The sequence below is a fragment of the Triticum urartu genome, chromosome 3, assembly GCF_003073215.2.
Source record: "Triticum urartu cultivar G1812 chromosome 3, Tu2.1, whole genome shotgun sequence".
NCBI lineage: Eukaryota > Viridiplantae > Streptophyta > Magnoliopsida > Poales > Poaceae > Triticum > Triticum urartu.
Window position 1 is genome coordinate 695,680,236 of NC_053024.1, and position 18,338 is coordinate 695,698,573.

General features: G+C 46.4%; 1 protein-coding gene across 1 annotated transcript; it reads left to right on the top strand.

The window, feature by feature from the left end:
* Positions 1 to 14,700: 14,700 nt before the first annotated feature.
* LOC125549242 (nascent polypeptide-associated complex subunit alpha-like protein 1) lies at positions 14,701 to 17,844 on the top strand. The gene is made up of 4 exons (XM_048712701.1): positions 14,701 to 14,857; positions 15,880 to 15,967; positions 16,927 to 17,051; positions 17,150 to 17,844. The coding sequence occupies exons 1-4, from the start codon at positions 14,807 to 14,809 to the stop codon at positions 17,483 to 17,485; spliced, it is 600 nt and encodes a 199-aa protein (XP_048568658.1). The 5' UTR covers positions 14,701 to 14,806; the 3' UTR covers positions 17,486 to 17,844.
* Positions 17,845 to 18,338: the final 494 nt, after the last annotated feature.

The following is an 18,338-nucleotide window of genomic DNA, read 5'->3' on the forward strand; positions in this document are numbered from 1 at the left end:
GGCATGTAAACGAGCTCGATGCACTCACCACGGTGCAATTCATGGCAAGAAAAGCATACATCCGTTAAGAAGGCACAAAATAAAAGCTAGACATGGCAAGAACAATGGCATAGCATGCACGGATCAACTACAATAACAACGGCAAAATCGCAAACGAGTTGACGATCTGCCCAGATTCACCACGAAGCAAAAGTAGAGCTCGATTGACTCAAGCTATGGTGCTCCATAATTGCTAAAAAAGACATGGATGGATAGAGCATAACATTATTAACAAAACTCGTTTACTGATCATCCTCAAAAGAGGCACGGATCACTAGGAAACAAGCTGAACATATGGCATCATGAACTAAAATATCCCAGACAGTGAAAACAACTAAGTCCCAGAAAACAGATTTACCGGGTGCCTCTCTTTGCAAGCTTGCACAAGTCACCACACACATCCTAAAAATGCATGGGTCGCACCTCTGGAAAGAAGACAAAATGCTTAACAAAACATATGAAGGACTCACAGGCATAGCATGCACACAATAATCATGGCAAAAATGACAAAAGTATAAGATGAACTAGCAGATCTGACAGTTAACTCACAATCCTCTTTCTATCAGCATTTCGGGCATCAAGATGAGCTCAAATGAAAATGATGCAATGGAATGAAATGATTTACTCGTCGAGACGAAGATTTTGGTATATAATTTGTCCAAATCGGAGCTACGGATGCAAAGTTACGGACGGTCAAAGTAGGCATAAAAAAATTAACGGAGAGGGTAAAAGTCAACCCCGATCTAGGGTTACTGTAGCAGTGGATCGGATTTGAGCGCGGCACTGTTCATCGGGCGTGACTCCCGAGGTTCGTCGGCGTCGAGGTCGGTTCGCCGGTGATGGAGAAGAGGCCGGGGTGGGCCGGTCGGCGTGGAGGCGGCGGGGCGTGGCCGCGGCCGCCGGAGTCGGCGAGGGGCGGTGGCGGCTGGGCGGCGCCGGCCCGGGGCGGCGCGGAGGCGGCGTAGGGCGGCCGGGCCCTGAGGTAAGGCGAGGCGGCGCCGGCAGCGGGCGCGCGCGGCGGCTCCGGGCTCCAGCGGCGGCCGGACGCGAAGGGGAGGGCGGCGGCTTGGCAGATGGTGGCGGGGCGGAAGACTGGGCCGCGGGGGCCCGCGTTGGGCTCGGTGGGCCTCGCGGCGGCGGCGGCGAAGCGGTCCCGCGAGGGACACGTGGCGGGCGCGGAGTGCACGAGAGCCGACGGCGGATGTGTCCGGCTAGGCCCCGGACATGTCCGTCGGCGCGGATCTGTTTTTTTTAGACTAGGGTTTGGACGGGGAAGAAGATCCGAATTTGGAGGGGGCTATTTATAGGCATAAGTGGAGCTAGGAGAGTCCAAATGAGGTGCGGTTTTCGGCCATGCGATCGTGATTGAACGCTCTAGGACATGGAGCAGAGTTTGGTGGGTTTTGGGCCAAATTGGAGGGGTGTTGGGCTGCAACACACACGAGGCCTTTTCGGTCCCTCGGTTAACCGTTGGAGTATCAAACGAAGTCCAAATGATACGAAACTTGACAGGCGGTCTACTGGTAGTAAACCAAGGCCGCTTGGCAAGTCTCGGTCCAATCCGGAAATGTTTAATCCCCACACACGAAAGAAAGCTAGAAATGACCACCGGAGGAGAACGAAGCGCCGGAATGCAAAACGGACAACGGGGAAAAAGCTCGAATGCATGAGACGAACACGTATGCGAATGCAATGCACATGATGACATGATATGAGATGCATGAAAATGAAAACAACACACGGAGACAAAACCCGAACCCGAGGAAATAAATATAACTTAACGCCGGAAACGGTAAGAGTTGAAGTACAAATTGGGAAAGTTACATCCGGGGTGTTACAACACTCCACCACTACGAAAAGATCTCGTCCTGAGATCTAGGACTGAAAGAACTCCGGGGTACTCAGAACGGAGGTGATCCTCGCGTTCCCAGGTAGCTTCACGGTCGGAATGGTGTGACCACTTGACTTTGAGAAATTTGATTGACTTGTTGCGAGTCTTGCGTTCAGTCTCTTCAAGAATAGCAACTGGGTGCTCACGATAGGAGAGATCTTCTTGGAGCTCAATGTCCTCGAAGTTGACGGTGCGGTCAGGAGTCTTGAAGCACTTTCGAAGCTGAGAGACATGGAACACGTCATGAACATTTGCAAAGTTTGAAGGAAGTTCGAGTTGATAGGCGAGGTCGCCTCTCTTGCTGACAATCTTGAAAGGTCCCACGTATCTAGGGGCAAGCTTCCCTTTGATACCGAAGCGGCGAGTACCTTTCATAGGAGAGACGCGGAGGTAAACATGATCTCCGATCTCGAAAGCCAAATCACGGTGCTTACTATCATAGTAGCTCTTCTGGCGGGATTGGGCTGCTTTGAGGTTATCACGAATGACTTTGCACATTTCTTCTGCTTCTGTGATTAAGTCATTACCCAGCAGCTGACGTTCACCGGTTTCAGACCAGTTGAGAGGGGTACGGCACTTCCTGCCATACAGAATTTCGAATGGGGCCTTGCCCGAACTTGCTTGAAAACTGTTGTTATAGGAGAATTCAGCATAAGGAAGACAATCCTCCCACTTCATGCCGAAGGAGATCACACAAGCCCTGAGCATATCTTCAAGAATCTGGTTGACACGCTCGACTTGACCGCTTGTTTGAGGATGGAAAGCAGTGCTGAAGCGGATGTTAGTGCCCATGGCCTTCTGAAAAGAATCCCAAAACTTGGAGGTAAAGATGCTGCCATGGTCTGAAGAGATCACTTGAGGAATACCGTGCAGAGACACAATTCGAGAGGTATAGAGTTCCGCCAATTGAGCTGCAGTGATCGACTCTTTGATAGGCAGAAAATGAGCCACTTTGGTGAGCTTGTCGATGACAACAAATATAGCATCATTGCCACGCTTGGACTTTGGAAACCCAGTCACGAAGTCCATTTCAATGTGGTCAAACTTCCATTCTGGAATGGCAAGAGGTTGGAGGAGACCAGCTGACCTTTGGTGTTCTGCCTTCACTCTTCTGCAGACATCACATTCATTCATGAATTGTGCGATCTCGCGCTTCATTCGAGTCCACCAATAAGCTTGCTTGAGGTCCTGATACATCTTCGTGCTCCCAGGGTGGATGGAGAGGAGAGAATTGTGAGCCTCGTTCATGATCACCTTACGAAGTTCACCTTTGGGCACAACAATACGATCCTCAAAGAAGAGAGTGTCCTTGTCATCAAGGCGGTAGCACTTGTACTTGGACTGACTCTTGGCAATCCCAATCTTCACCTTTTTCACCATAGCATCAAGAAGCTGGGCTTGGCGAATCTGGTCTTCTAAGGTAGGAGAGACTTGAAGGTTGGCGAGGAAACCTTGAGGAACAACTTGCAGATTAAGCTTGTGGAAAGCCTCACAAAGCTCGGGTTGATAAGGCTTAAGAATCAGACTGTTGCAGTAGGCCTTTCTGCTCAAAGCGTCAGCAATCACATTGGCCTTGCCTAGAGTATACTCAATACTCGGATTATACTCTTGAATCATTTCGACCCATCGAGTTTGCCTTAGGTTGAGATTAGGCTGAGTGAAGATGTACTTGAGACTCTTGTGATCAGTGAAAATGTCCACTTTTCTTCCCAATAGAAGATGTCTCCAAGTCAACAAAGCATGCACAACTGCCGCCAACTCGAGATCATGAGTGGGGTAGTTCTTCTCATTAGGCTTCAACTGGCGAGATGTATAAGCAACCACTTTCTTCTCTTGCATCAAAACTGCGCCAAGACCTTGGAGAGAGGCATCACAAAAGACCTCGTACGGCTTGGATTCATCAGGTGGAGTCAGAACTGGAGCAGTGATCAACTTTTCTTTCAACGTGTTGAAAGCAATATCACACTCTGGAGACCAAACATACTTGACGTGCTTCTGAAGAAGATTTGAGAGAGGCTTTGCAATCTTAGAAAAGTTTTCAACGAATCTTCGGCAATAGCTTGCGAGACCGAGAAAACTTCGGAGTTGCTTCACGTTCTAAGGAGGTTCCCAATTCACAATTGCGGATACCTTCTCGGGATTCACGGAAATGCCCTTGGCAGAGATGATATGACCAAGATAAAGAACCTGATCGAGCCAAAATTCACACTTGGAGAACTTGGCGTAGAACTGATGTTCCTGAGCTTATCGAGAACCAAACGCAAGTGCTTGGCATGATCTTCCTTGTTCTTCGAGAAAACCAGAATGTCATCGAGATAGACCAAAACGAAGTCATTGGTGTAGGCGTTGAAGATGAAGTTCATCATGCGAGAGAACGTCGGAGGAGCGTTGGCGAGGCCAAAAGACATGACAGTGTATTCATATGAACCAAAGCTTGTTCTGAATGCTGTCTTGGGAATATCTTCTTCACGAATGCGAATCTGGTGATAACCCATACGGAGGTCAAGCTTGGAGAATACTTGGGCACCTTTGAGTTGTTCGAACAGCTCATTGATGTTGGGAAGTGGGTATTTGTTCTTGATGCTCTTCTTGTTCATTGGACGGTAATCAACACAAAGTCGGTCCGTTCCATCCTTCTTCTTCACAAAAAGAACACCACAACCCCACGGAGAAGTACTAGGCCGGATGAGACCCATTCTTTCTTGCTCATCGAGTTGCTTCTTCAGCTCCTTCAACTCTTCAGGTCCGAGCTTGTAAGGACGTTTGCACACAGGTTCCGTGCCAGGTTCAAGTTCAATAACGAATTCAACTGGCCGGTGCGGAGGCATTCCTGGGAGCTCTTCTGGAAAGACGTCTTGATATTCGCAAACGACAGGAATTTGAGAGATGGCATCCAATTCACCCTTCTCATTGAGAGAAAACAGACGGATGGTATTATCCCGAGCGGCAAAGACAATTACATCCTCAGACGAATGAGTCAATTGAATCTGCCTGGCAGCACAATCAAGCTGAGCCTTGTGCTTAGAAAGCCAATCCATTCCGAGAATAAGATCAATATCCGAGTCACCGAGAACCGTTGGAGAGGATAGAAATTTGTAGTCACCCAAAGTGATAGAAACATCCGGAACGATGGAGTTAGCCTGCATGCGCTTACCGGGAGAGACAACTGCTAAAGGACTAGGCAAAACTTGTGAAACCAATTCATGCCTATTTGTAAACGGTCTCGAGATGAAGCAATGCGATGCACCAGTGTCAAAAAGAACTTTTGCAGGAATATCATTAACAGGAAGGTTACCCATGATCACATCTGATGAGTCCTCTGCCTGTGCTGCATTCATCAAATTGACCTTGGCATGCTTGGGATTATGCTTCACCACAGCTGTACTTGCCGATCTCACAGGAGGAGGAGGAGGAAGACGCCTCTGGTTGAAACACTTGTTGGCATAGTGACCCTTCTGTTGGCACTTGTTGCACGTGACCTCTGAAAGCGGACGGTGATACGGAGCATTCGATCTTGGAGGTTGAGACGAAGTCTTGTTCTAAAAGCCAGGGTTGGGTGGGTGGGAAGAACCACTGCCACCTTTGCTCTTCTGCTGATACGGCTGACGGAACGGAGGAGGAGGAAGCCAAAACTTCTGCTGCTTGGCCACTTGAGTAGAGGAAGAGGGAGTAACATCTCTGACTCGCTTCCTGGAAGCATCACACCTCAACTGAGCAGCCTCTTGCTTCAGTGCCATGTTGTAGAACTCATCGTATCTCAAGGGCTCAAAGAGAACAAGAGCGAGCTGAATGTCTTCTCTGAGACCACCCCTGAACTGATATATCATGATCTTCTCATCAGGCACGTCCTGCTTAGCAAAGCGGGCAAGCTTCTGGAACAATTTGTTGTAGTCATAAACAGACAAAGAGCCTTGCTTCAGATTGCGGAATTCCTCACGCTTGCTTTCAACCACGCTCTGCGGAATGTGATGAGCTCGGAAATCTCGACGGAAATCATCCCAAGTGATAACACGTCCACCTCTGGAATCCTTGTACTGCTGGAACCATTCTGCAGCTTGATCTTTGAGTTGGAAGGAAGCGAACTTCACAAAGTCCTCAGGCCTGACGTTGCTGCACTCGAAATGCTTACACAGATCCACAAGCCAATCGTCAGCATCGGTTGCCTCAACACAATTGCTGAAAGTCTTTGGCCCGTTAGCAAGGAACTGATTGAGTGTAGCAAAGTGACTCTGATTGCTGCCTTGATTCCCTTGACTGCCTTGATTGCGCTCTTGGAGAATTTGCATGATCAGCTGAGTGTTTGCATTGGTTGCGGCCATCACAGCTTGCCATGCCTCTGGAGGAGGTGGAGGTGGTGGCAGATCTTGATTCTGGTTCTGACTGGTGCTCTTAGCGGGAGCCATCCTGAAGAGGTTGACCACCGTTAGCACATAGACAGATAAATATTGAAGCTGAATCGAACGGAATGAAAATTGCAACATATAGTCTTCACATCCGAACAAAATGAACGAATGCATTCCTCTTCAAATGGTCACATATCCATAAATTGAGAAGCCACGTAGAGTTAAGGTAGAGAAATAAGTCAACAAGGTACGGACCAAGAACGAATAATCGGTAAGAAATCCCAATCTCAAACCAATATCCGTGGAAGAAGAACTAGAGCTACTAGAATTCCCACCTATGATACTCCCGAACCTTTCCGGTTATGCAATCAGGTGTTGGGGATACAGGGGAAGCATAATATCTCACCCAAACTAGCAAATCCTACATCCAGCTGTATCCATCCTTCAACACATAACCAAGAAAACTTCGGAAACCATCTACCTCAACCTTCGAAAAGCATCCGTTATACAAGTTATGGCGATACTCCTGAACTCCTGCCCCAGTACTGGGTGGCGTCGAGGTTATCTCACCAACGAACTGCATAAAAGAGATTTTCGATGTCGGCGAACATATCTCAAGTATTCCAGAATTGCAACGATAAAATTATGATGACAACACCTCAGAGCTCAACTCCCCGGGACACTTCCACTAAACCCCTGACAGGAGGCACCAAGACAGTATTCTCATCATAAGCCATCGGAACAAATCCAAGATACTCGCGTGATCCTAAATTTTTTTTAGTGAAATTTGAGAAGAGAAGAGTCAAAACTCTACGTCAGGATGCCTTACCAGAGCGATGAGGAGACTGGGAAGTAAAAAGAATTCCTAAGCTCTGCGATATATAATTCCTAAGTGACTCAAAACATTTTTCTAGACACAACTCGGCCGCTAAAAACGATCAAGCAATGGGGCTCCTAAGGTCGGGGAAGGCTCTGATACCAACTTGTTATGACCTCGATGCGGCTATAGCTCCCACGTGTCGAGGCACGACTTAGAGGCATAACCGCATTGAAAGCAATGTCGCAAGTCAGGCAATCATTACAAAATCCCATGTAATACATAATAAAAGGGGGAGATACATAGCTGGCTTACACTCGCCACGTCACATCAAAGTACATAAATAACATCCATCAAACAAACACTCATGGCCCGACTACGGCGCCAAAATAGAAAAGAACCCAACATGCGACAAGACCCTGAATCGAACCCCAACTAGGCACCACTACTGATCATCGGGAAAGGAAACATAATAACGCTGAGAGTCCTCGTCGAACTCGCACTTGAGCTCGTACTCATCACCTGGAGCGGAATCACCTGGACCTACATCTGGAATTATAGTATCTGTGAGCCACAGGGACTCAGCAATCTCGCACCCTCGCGATCAAGACTATTTAAGCTTATAGGAATAGATAAGGCAAATATATGTGGAGCTGCAGCAAGCGACTAGCATATGTGGTGGCTAACTTATTCGCAAAAGAGAGCGAGAAGAGGAGGCAAAGCACGAGCGAGAATCTAGAAGGACAACCGGCGCAAGCATAACTCCAACACCGTGTCCACTTCCCGGACTCCGCCGAGAAGAGGCCATCACGGCAACACACTCAATTGATTCATTTTAATTAATTAAGGTTTAAGTTATCTACAGCCGGACATTAACAAATTCCCATCTGCCCATAACCGCGGGCACGGCTTTCGAAAGTTCAATCCCTGCAGGGGAGTCCCAACTTATCCCATGACAAGCTCTCACGGTCAACGAAGGAATAGACCTCCACCCGAGACACACCGATCAGACTCGGTAACCCGGTACAACAAGACAATTCGAGAGGTTAAAACAAGACCAGCAACACCGCCCGAATGTGCCGACAAATCCCGATAGGAGCTGCACATATCTCTTTCTCAGGGCACACTCAGATTGTCCTAGGTACGGGTAGGCCAGCCCAGAGTTGCCCCTGGTGGCCACCGGTAGCTGACAGGTGGACCAACACTCAGACGAGCACTGGCCCGGGGGGGTAACATAAGATGACCCTTGAGTCTGCAGAACCCAAGGGAAAGAAAAGGCTAGGTGGAAAATGGTAAAACCAAGGTTGGGCATTGCTGGAAAAGCTTTAATCAAGGCGAACTATCAAGGGGTTCCCATTATAACCCAACCGCGTAAGGAACGCAAAATCCGGGAACATAACACCGATATGACGGGAAACTAGGGCGGCAAGAGTGGGACAAAACACTAGGCGAGAGGCCGAGCCTTCCACCCTTTACCAAATATATAGATGCATTAAGATAACATAGCAATATAACGATATCCCGACAAGTAAATAAAAGATGTTCCAACAAGGAACGGCATATAGATGCATTAAGATAACATAGCAATATAACGATATCCCGACAAGTAAATAAAAGATGTTCCAACAAGGAACGGCCTCCAAACTTCACCTGCAACTAGCAACGCTATAAGAGGGGCTGAGCAAAGCGGTAACATAGCCAATCAACGGTTTGCTAGGACATGGTGGGTTAGAGGGTCAACATGGAAATTGGGAGGCTGACAAGCAAAAGGTAGGCATCGTAGCATTGGCATAGCAAACGAGCGCGCAAACTAGCATAGCAAAGATAGTAGTGATTTCGAGGGTATGATCATCTTGCCTGCACAGTTGTCAGAGTTGACTGGATCCTCACAAGCAAACTCAACGGGCTCCTCGGTAGCGAACTCGTCTCCCGGCTCTACCCAACAAGACAAACAAGCAACAAGGGTACAATCAACCATGTGCAACACCAAGAAATATGATGAAATGATGATATGCTATATGGAATGCGATGTGGGATGCAAAATGCAAGATATGACAGGAAATGCATGAACCTGGCCCCAACATGGAAAACCAAGTATGCCACTGGATAGAGGGGATGAAATCCCTTGAAAACGATATAAAGATCATTGGAATCGGAGTTACGGTTTGGAAATGGCAAGCGTTTTAAGATATGACACCGGTCTACGATTTACAGCAAGTAGGCATCTAAACGCAACGAAATGAACATGCTACGGACACCAAACAAGACAAGAAAATACATGGAAGGGATGCACACAAGATTCTTAACAAAATACTAGCACTGAGCCACGGCCAATTCATCCATTAAGAGGTTCAAACAAGCATGACAAAAACGCAAATGCAAAACAGATTCCAGACTTAGTGAAATTAACACTAGTCTGAAATTTCAGATCACGAAGCCCTCTTCGGAGCAGCAAAACAACATGGTACATGAACTAAACATGACAAGTAGGAACATGGCATGGAGCTACTCAACAAGCTTAACAAAAGTCCTAAAGTGACCTGGGGCCAAAAGGGTTCACAAAACTGAGACATGCTGAAATATAACTCACGAAGGCATGTAAACGAGCTCGATGCACTCACCACGGTGCAATTCATGGCAAGAAAAGCATACATCCGTTAAGAAGGCACAAAATAAAAGCTAGACATGGCAAGAACAATGGCATAGCATGCACGGATCAACTACAATAGCATCGGCAAAATCGCAAACGAGTTGACGATCTGCCCAGATTCACCACGAAGCAAAAGTAGAGCTCGATTGACTCAAGCTATGGTGCTCCATAATTGCAAACAAAGACATGGATGGATAGAGCATAACATTATTAACAAAACTCGTTTACTGATCATCCTCAAAAGAGGCACGGATCACTAGGAAACAAGCTGAACATATGGCATCATGAACTAAAATATCCCAGACAGTGAAAACAACTAAGTCCCAGAAAACAGATTTACCGGGTGCCTCTCTTTGCAAGCTTGCACAAGTCACCACACACATCCTAAAAATGCATGGGTCGCACCTCTGGAAAGAAGACAAAATGCTTAACAAAACATATGAAGGACTCACAGGCATAGCATGCACACAATAATCATGGCAAAAATGACAAAAGTATAAGATGAACTAGCAGATCTGACAATTAACTCACGAATCCTCTTTCTATCAGCATTTCGGGCATCAAGATGAGCTCAAATGAAAATGATGCAATGGAATGAAATGATTTACTCGTCGAGACGAAGATTTTGGTATATAATTTGTCCAAATCGGAGCTACGGATGCAAAGTTACGGACGGTCAAAGTAGGCATAAAAAAATTAACGGAGAGGGTAAAAGTCAACCCCGATCTAGGGTTACTGTAGCAGTGGATCGGATTTGAGCGCGGCACTGTTCATCGGGCGTGACTCCCGAGGTTCGTCGGCGTCGAGGTCGGTTCGCCGGTGATGGAGAAGAGGCCGGGGTGGGCCGGCGGCGTGGAGGCGCGGGGCGTGGCCGCGGCCGGAGTCGGCGAGGGGCGGTGGCGGCTGGGCCGACCGACCGGCCCGGGGCGGCCGGAGGCGGCGATAGGGCGGCCGGGCCCTGAGGGCGAGGTAGCGGCGCCGGGCAGCGGTGCGCGCGCGCGGGCTCCGGCTCCAGCGGCGGGACGGAAGGGGAGGGGCGCGGCAGGGCGGCGGGCGGAGCTGGCCGCGGGGGCCGCGGGGCCGGCGGGCCTCGCGGCGGGCGGCGGCGGTCCGGCGGCGCCACGTGGCGGGCGCGGAGTGGACGAGAGGCGGCGGCGGACGTGTCCGGCTAGGCCCCGGACATGTCCGTCGGCGCGGATCTGCTTTTTTTTTACTAGGGTTTGCGGGGAGGAGAGATCCGAAGGAGGGGGCTATTTATAGGCATAAGTGGAGCTAGGAGAGTCCAAATGAGGTGCGGTTTTCGGCCACGCGATCGTGATCGAACGCTCTAGGACATGGAGCAGAGTTTGGTGGGTTTTGGGCCAAATTGGAGGGGTGTTGGGCTGCAACACACATGAGGCCTTTTCGGTCCCTCGGTTAACCGTTGGAGTATCAAACGAAGTCCAAATGATACGAAACTTGACAGGCGGTCTACCGGTAGTAAACCAAGGCCGCTTGGCAAGTCTCGGTCCAATCCGGAAATGTTTAATCCCCACACACGAAAGAAAGCTAGAAATGACCACCGGAGGAGAACGAAGCGCCGGAATGCAAAACGGACAACGGGGAAAATGCTCGAATGCATGAGACGAACACGTATGCAATGCAATGCACATGATGACATGATATGAGATGCATGAAAATGAAAACAACACACAGAGACAAAACCCGAACCCGAGGAAATAAATATAACTTAACGCCGGAAACGGCAAGAGTTGGAGTACAAATTGGGAAAGTTACATCCGGGGTGTTACACCAAATTGGGAAAGTTACATCCGGGGTGTTACACACCCCGGCAACGGCGACAAAAATCCTTCTTGCTACCTCTTGATGAAAGGGTGATGCAGCAAAGTAGCGTAAGTATTTCCCTCAGTTTTTGAGAACCAAGGTATCAATCCAGTAGGAGGCCACACGCGAGTCCCTCGCACCTACACAAACAAATAAAATCCTCGCAACCAACACAATAAAGGGGTTGTCAATCCCTTCACGGTCACTTACGAAAGTGATATTTGATAGATATGATAAGATAATATTTTTGGTATTTTTATGATAAAGATGCAAAGTAGAGAAAGCAAAATAAACAGTGCCAGAAATAGCTTGTTGACGGGAGATTAATATGATGGAAAATAGACCCAGGGGCCATAGGTTTCACTAGTGGCTTCTCTCGAGAGCATAAGTATTACGGTGGGTAAACAAATTACTGTTGAGCAATTGACAGACTTGAGCATAGTTATGAGAATATCTAGGTATTATCATGTATATAGGCATCACGTCCGAGACAAGTAGACCGACTCCTGCCTGAATCTACTACTATTACTCCACACATCGACCGCTATCCAGCATGCATCTAGAGTATTAAGTTCAAAAGAACAGAGTAACACTTTAAGTAAGATGACATGATGTAGAGGGATAAACTCATGCAATATGATATAAACCCCATCTTGTTATCCTCGATGGCAACAATACAATACGTGCCTTGCTGCTCCTACTGTCACTGGGAAAGGACACCGCAAGATTGAACCCAAAGCTAAGCACTTCTCCCATTGCAAGAAAGATCAATCTAGTAGGCCAAACCAAACCGATAATTCGAAGAGACTTGCAAAGATAACCAATCATACATAAAAGAATTTAGAGAAGATTCCAATATTGTTCATAGATAAACTTGATCATAAACCCACAATTCATCGGTCTCAACAAAACACCGCAAAAGAAGATTACATTGAATAGATCTCCACAAGAATCGTGAAGAACTTTGTATTGAGATCCAAAGAGAGAGAAGAAGCCATCTAGCTAATAACTATGGACCCGAAGGTCTGAGGTAAACTACTCACACATCATCTGAGAGGCTATGGTGTTGATGTAGAAGCCCTCCGTGATCGATGCCCCCTCCGGCGGAGCTCCGGAAAAGGCCCCAAGATGGGATCTCACGGGTACAGAAGGTTGCGGCGGTGGAATTAGGTTTTTGGTTCTGTATCTGGTAGTTTGGGGGTACGTAGGTATATATAGAAGGAAGAAGTACGTCGGTGGAGCAACATGGGCCCCATGAGGGTGGAGGGCGCGCCTGGGGGGTGGGTAGGTGCGCCCCTACCTCGTGCCTTCCTGGTAGGTTTCTTGAGGTAGGGTCCAAGTCCTCTGGATCACGTTCATTCCAAAAATCACGTTCCCAAAGGTTTATTCCGTTTGGACTCCGTTTGATATTCTTTTTCTGCGAAACTTTGAAATAGGCAAAAAACAGCAATTCTGGGCTGGGCCTCCGGTTAATAGGTTGTCCCAAAAATAATATAAAAGTGTATAATAAAGCCCAATAATGTCCAAAACAGAATATAATATAGCATGGAACAATCAAAAATTATAGATACGTTGGAGACATATCATTGCCTTTCATCTCGGCTTTGCCACACTTGCATCTACATTGACTTTTGCAAAACCCCGAGGTGGCGCCCTAGTCCTTGCCACTAGTGACTGACAACTTAACAAACTAGATGATACCCCACACGTTGTTGAGGGAATGTTTCGCAATATATTCAGTGAGAATTGGTTGTATGAAACATGAATATGTAGCATAATAACATGAGAACTAAAACTAAAAAATGATTTGTGGTGTTTGTTTATTGTATAATATAAATACCATAATAGCATGTAAATTCTCATTCATGTTTGCATGTTGAGGTGCCTTTTTATTATGCATGGTTGCATGTTGTGACAGGCTTTTCTCCATGCATGTTGAATGATGAGGTGATATACTTGCATGTTGAGAGAAATACATTAGTGGGGGCTAGCTATTTAGATATAGAAGATTCCTCATGTGATAATGAATCAATCATCACAACAGCCACTACTTGGCACTTAGTTCAATTGTCTCGCATAAGTGCTCCGCCAAATCACCATCAACAAGTGCACCTCGCCATATCGCACTCGAGCAATGAGTGTCTCCGGGAGTCAGCCGCACCACAAAGAGCACAAGTGCACCTCGCCATATCGCACTCGAGCAATGAGTGTCTCCAGAGTCAGCCATGCCACAAAGAGCACAAGTGCTGGTAGTGGACATTTTCCTATGGGCCTGTATGTCCTCGGTTGACAATGAGTGCCTCGCTAGTCTCCAAAGGAACATACATATTTTTCCCGGTACGGGTGTTTTCCATAATAGCTTCCACGAGGCCACATCTCTATCAGTACTGGAGGAACCAGCAGAACCATTGATCCAAGCTTCCTGTCTGTACTTTGTAGCGATCATCATCTTGTATGCTGATCTCACAGTACAACAACCACTTTTCTCAAAGTGCCACACCCAGCTATCTTCTACCTCACTTGTACAGATAGATATATTAAGAATAGATGAAATATAAATTGGTAAACACACCTCTGATAGTTCCTCCATGTCCCATCTTGCGGCTACAAGTAAAGGTGGATTGGTTACCCGGCATCCATAGGGGTGCAACATGACGTCCATTCGAATCCAATTGTCAGACCATGTATGAGTTGAAGCTCCGTTGCCAATTCTCTGTATCAATCCCCGCTTGAGTACATCACGTCCTTCTACTACTGCTCTCCAAATCTGGCTTGGATGGTTACCCAGTTCTGCATTCAAAATCGAGCACGAAGGGAAATATAAAATTCTTGCACCAAGTGATTCTGGGTTTTGCAGATGCGCCGACCTGTTTAGCTTTTTTTTGAGCTTTAGAAAGGCCACGCCTGTTTAGCTAGGAGAGCAAAATTTAAAATTTCAAATTTCAAACCATGAAACTAGGTTACACCCACACCCACTAAAAGAGGTTTTCTTAGGGGAACCCACTAAAAGAGGTACTATTGCCAGATTGCCAAGACGGGCCAAGAAAGCGGGCATGAACGAACTGGCCCAAATTGCACGGTCTAGGCCCAGTTTACACCCACCAGAGGGCACGAGTCAAGCGGGTCTCTTCCTTTCTTCCTGCCGTCGCAGTCTCTCTTCGCCCTCTGCTCTCCTGCTCCCAAGCCCCTCCCTCGTAGCTAGGCTAGGGTTTTACTTTCCCCTCCGCCAAGCTTTAACCACCATGACGGCCGCCGAGCTGCTCCGCGCCCAGCTCGAGGAGCAGAGCATCGAGGTGATCCTCCATTCCGAGCCCTCCCCCCCTCTCCGATTTGGTGTCGTGTCAGACTGAAAAATCTTCGCCTCACATTTCAGAAAAAATATATATTTCCCATTCTTGCTCGTTCGGCCCCTGGATTGGCGTGTTCCGTTGCTGTGGTGGTGTTATAGCGCTAGATCTCGTCTGTCCATGTCGCCTAGGTCGCACAGAACTCTGTAAAGGGTGGCCAACCTGATGGCACTTACCTTGAATGTTTGTCCTTTCTGGTATCCTAAGGCTTTTCATGGGGAAGGGCAGCGGGTCCGGTCAACCCAGGCCTACATGAACCTCCAGCTGAGGGATTCATGCTCACTTGTCCAACTGGGAGTTTGATTTTCAGGCCCAACCTTTCATCTTTCTGCTCCTAACTTTGCTGTTACATACAGTACGTTGTAGTTCTTCATTTGTTTGCCGGTTGTCCTAGTTATGTACAGCTTGTGGTCCACTTTCAGAGCAATCTCTAGTGTTGCAAATTGAAATGCTACTGCTTTGTCTTATGGATACAAATCTGAAACGACTTATAAGCGAGCATAGATAAATCATCCACCTTTGATGATTTCTACAGTAGATATGAGGCCTTACTTGTTTGTAATTAGCTTTGGAAGTCGATTAGTAGCCTAAGTATCTTGTGTGTATGCTTATATGCTTTATGGCATATTTCCTGTACCAACAATATAAATGTGTTCTCGCAAAAAAAAAACAATATAAATGTGTGTTATACCTTCTGTTGTCAAAGCAGAGAGCAGTTCCTTGTAATTTCAGTTTATCTTCTGGAGTGTCATTTCAGTTTATCTTCTGCTGATGCTACTTAGTATGTGCTCGCATATTCATGCTGGAAAGATAATACTGTTGTTAGATTGTTTACTGTTCTTTCATTTCTGCATACGGCTAACTCTGTTTCCCCGCACTCTGCATATGCCCTGTTCCGAGGGAGTGCTGTTTGGTCTTTAATACTTACAACAGTCAAGTAATATGATTTTTGTAATGCATACTCTCAGCGAGATGAGCCTATCCTTGAGGATGATGACGACGACGATGAATACGATGATGAGGATGAGGATGAAAAAGATGATCATGATGTTGAGGGTATGTTCAAATTCTGTAGTTCCTTCTATTCAGTTCAAGTAGCCACTTAGTTACAGATAAGCATATTTCTTATTGTAATGCTGCCTTGTAAGTTCTAACATAAGTTTAAACATCTGAAGTTATTGCCCATACCCGAATTTTAAATTAAACGTTGCTTATTCAACTCCTGAATCAGTGGATTATTTTGTTTCTATTGGGCTAAATTTTGGCATTTCCATAATCTCGAAATTGTTACTTGATTTGTTCCTCAATGAACAAACTCCAAATTTACCTATTTTGGTTCACTTTGACCTATTTTTTATTTGAAGATTCAGAACCGACCAGTTTGTACCTGTCTAATGCTCTGTTCTTTACGAACCATCGCTATGCCGTTGTGGTCTATATTCTCAGTTTTTTTGGAACTGTATCATATGCACTTATTCCTGAATTATTCAGCACTGCTTATTTACAGAATATATAGTTTCTTGAGTACTTCCTGCCATTTGTATGTAATATTCATGTATGTACTGAGGTGGCACCTTGTATCAATTTGAACTTGCATTAACATATACATGAATGTTCAGCTATAGCATTTAGTTGATAGGAACAAATCCTGAATATAAAATCTTGCTTTTGCAAGTATAATTTTGGTAGGTGAATCATTTCAATGCATTTAGTATGAACTGATGCTGGAATTTCCATTATATCAATAGCTAATCCTTTTTACCTTACCCTAAGTGGCAAAACTAAGATGTTCAAAATTCCAAAATCGACAATGGATACCAAGAAGACTTGATTGCAGTCACAGTTTCTGTTCAATCTTGCTTTAGAAAAGTTTAAGTGTTGTATGAATGTTACACTTGCCATTTTCAGCGATTGCAGATAATAATCCACAAAGTGAACTATGTCCAGTTGTAGAAATCTGGGCTTTTGCAACTTTTGAAAATCTGACATTATGCGTCTGTGCTTTCTGGGACTAGGAGGTGATGCTAGTGGAAGATCTAGGCAGTCAAGGAGTGAGAAGAAGAGCAGGAAAGCAATGGAGAAGCTTGGCCTGAAGGTCATTACTGGTGTGAACCATGTAACTATCAAAAAGAGCAAGACCGTGAGCATCTTAACCACTTTACGACATTGTTCCCTGAAGCATAATTATATGCTGGTGGTTATCATATTTTCTTAAGTCCTTCTCCAACACAATTGCAGGTTACATTTGTCCTCTCCAAGCCAGATGTCTTCAAGAGCTCACACTCAGAAACCTATGTCATTATCGGGGAGATCAAGTTCGAGGACCTGAACACTGAGCTGCAGACACAAGCGGCAGAGCAGTTCAAGGCGCCGGGCCCGAGCAGGGTCAATTCAAAGGGTGAGCCGTCCGTGGCAGCAGTCCAAGATGACGAGGAGGTCGACGAGACGGGCGTTGACAAGAAGGACGTCGAGCTCGTGATGATGCAGGCCTCTGTGTCGAGATCCAGGGCTGTGGAGGCACTCAAGGCTGCGGATGGCGACATCGTCAGCGCCATCATGGAGTTGACTAACTAGGTCCTGGAAGGTGGAGTTGTGTCCTGATAATAGGGGGTTGGGTCAATGCTGTCTTTTGGTCATGTCCTCTTGAATTTTGCAGCTGCCTAATTGGAGGCTCTGTGTCTCTGTTGAAAGCTGAAACAGTATTTTGGAGCATGTTGTTTCGGATGCGGGTATGGCTCCAGAGCGTGGTGAATGCCACCTTTTTTTTGGAGATGTAGGTTTTGGAGGTGTTTAAACATGTGATGATCAGCAAACTGCTTGCTCTTATGGGAAAATCTGAATTGGCTGTGCCAAGTTTTGCTACAAATGGATGTCATTCCGTGTTCCAGACAATATGTCATTCTAGCTAGCTTTTGTGTTTTGTTAAGTAACTACAGCCCTTGTGAGATTTTGAGACAGCTTTCAAGTTTGTTTTGCCACATGGGTCGAAACAAGTTAATGACGACATGAAAATAAGATCGGCCTGTTTATGCTTATGGCGGAGCTGGAGGATGGTGGCTGTGGCGAAGCTCTGTCGATGAACAATTGGGTTTTGTTTGCTGGGTTCTCAACTTTTTGATGTATTATTACTCTTTTTTCAATTCATTTTTCTTGCCAATGTTTTTTTCCTATAGGTGACCAAAATTTGTTGTGGGCAAAAACCCTTGGTCTCTTTGGTGCAAATTCTTGGAGATATCTTTGCTTTTCTTGGTCAAATCTGATTCATATGCATTACTAAGTTTTAGGTTTTACTGCTGTGAGAAGAAAGAGAGAGTTGTAGATTGTGCTGGTTGCCTTGCCTGCTCATGTATGTGCAGGTTACAGGGCGGGCTGCGGCGAGGTACACTCCCCAAGTTCCTGTTCCCCTATTTGCTCACATATTGTAAGT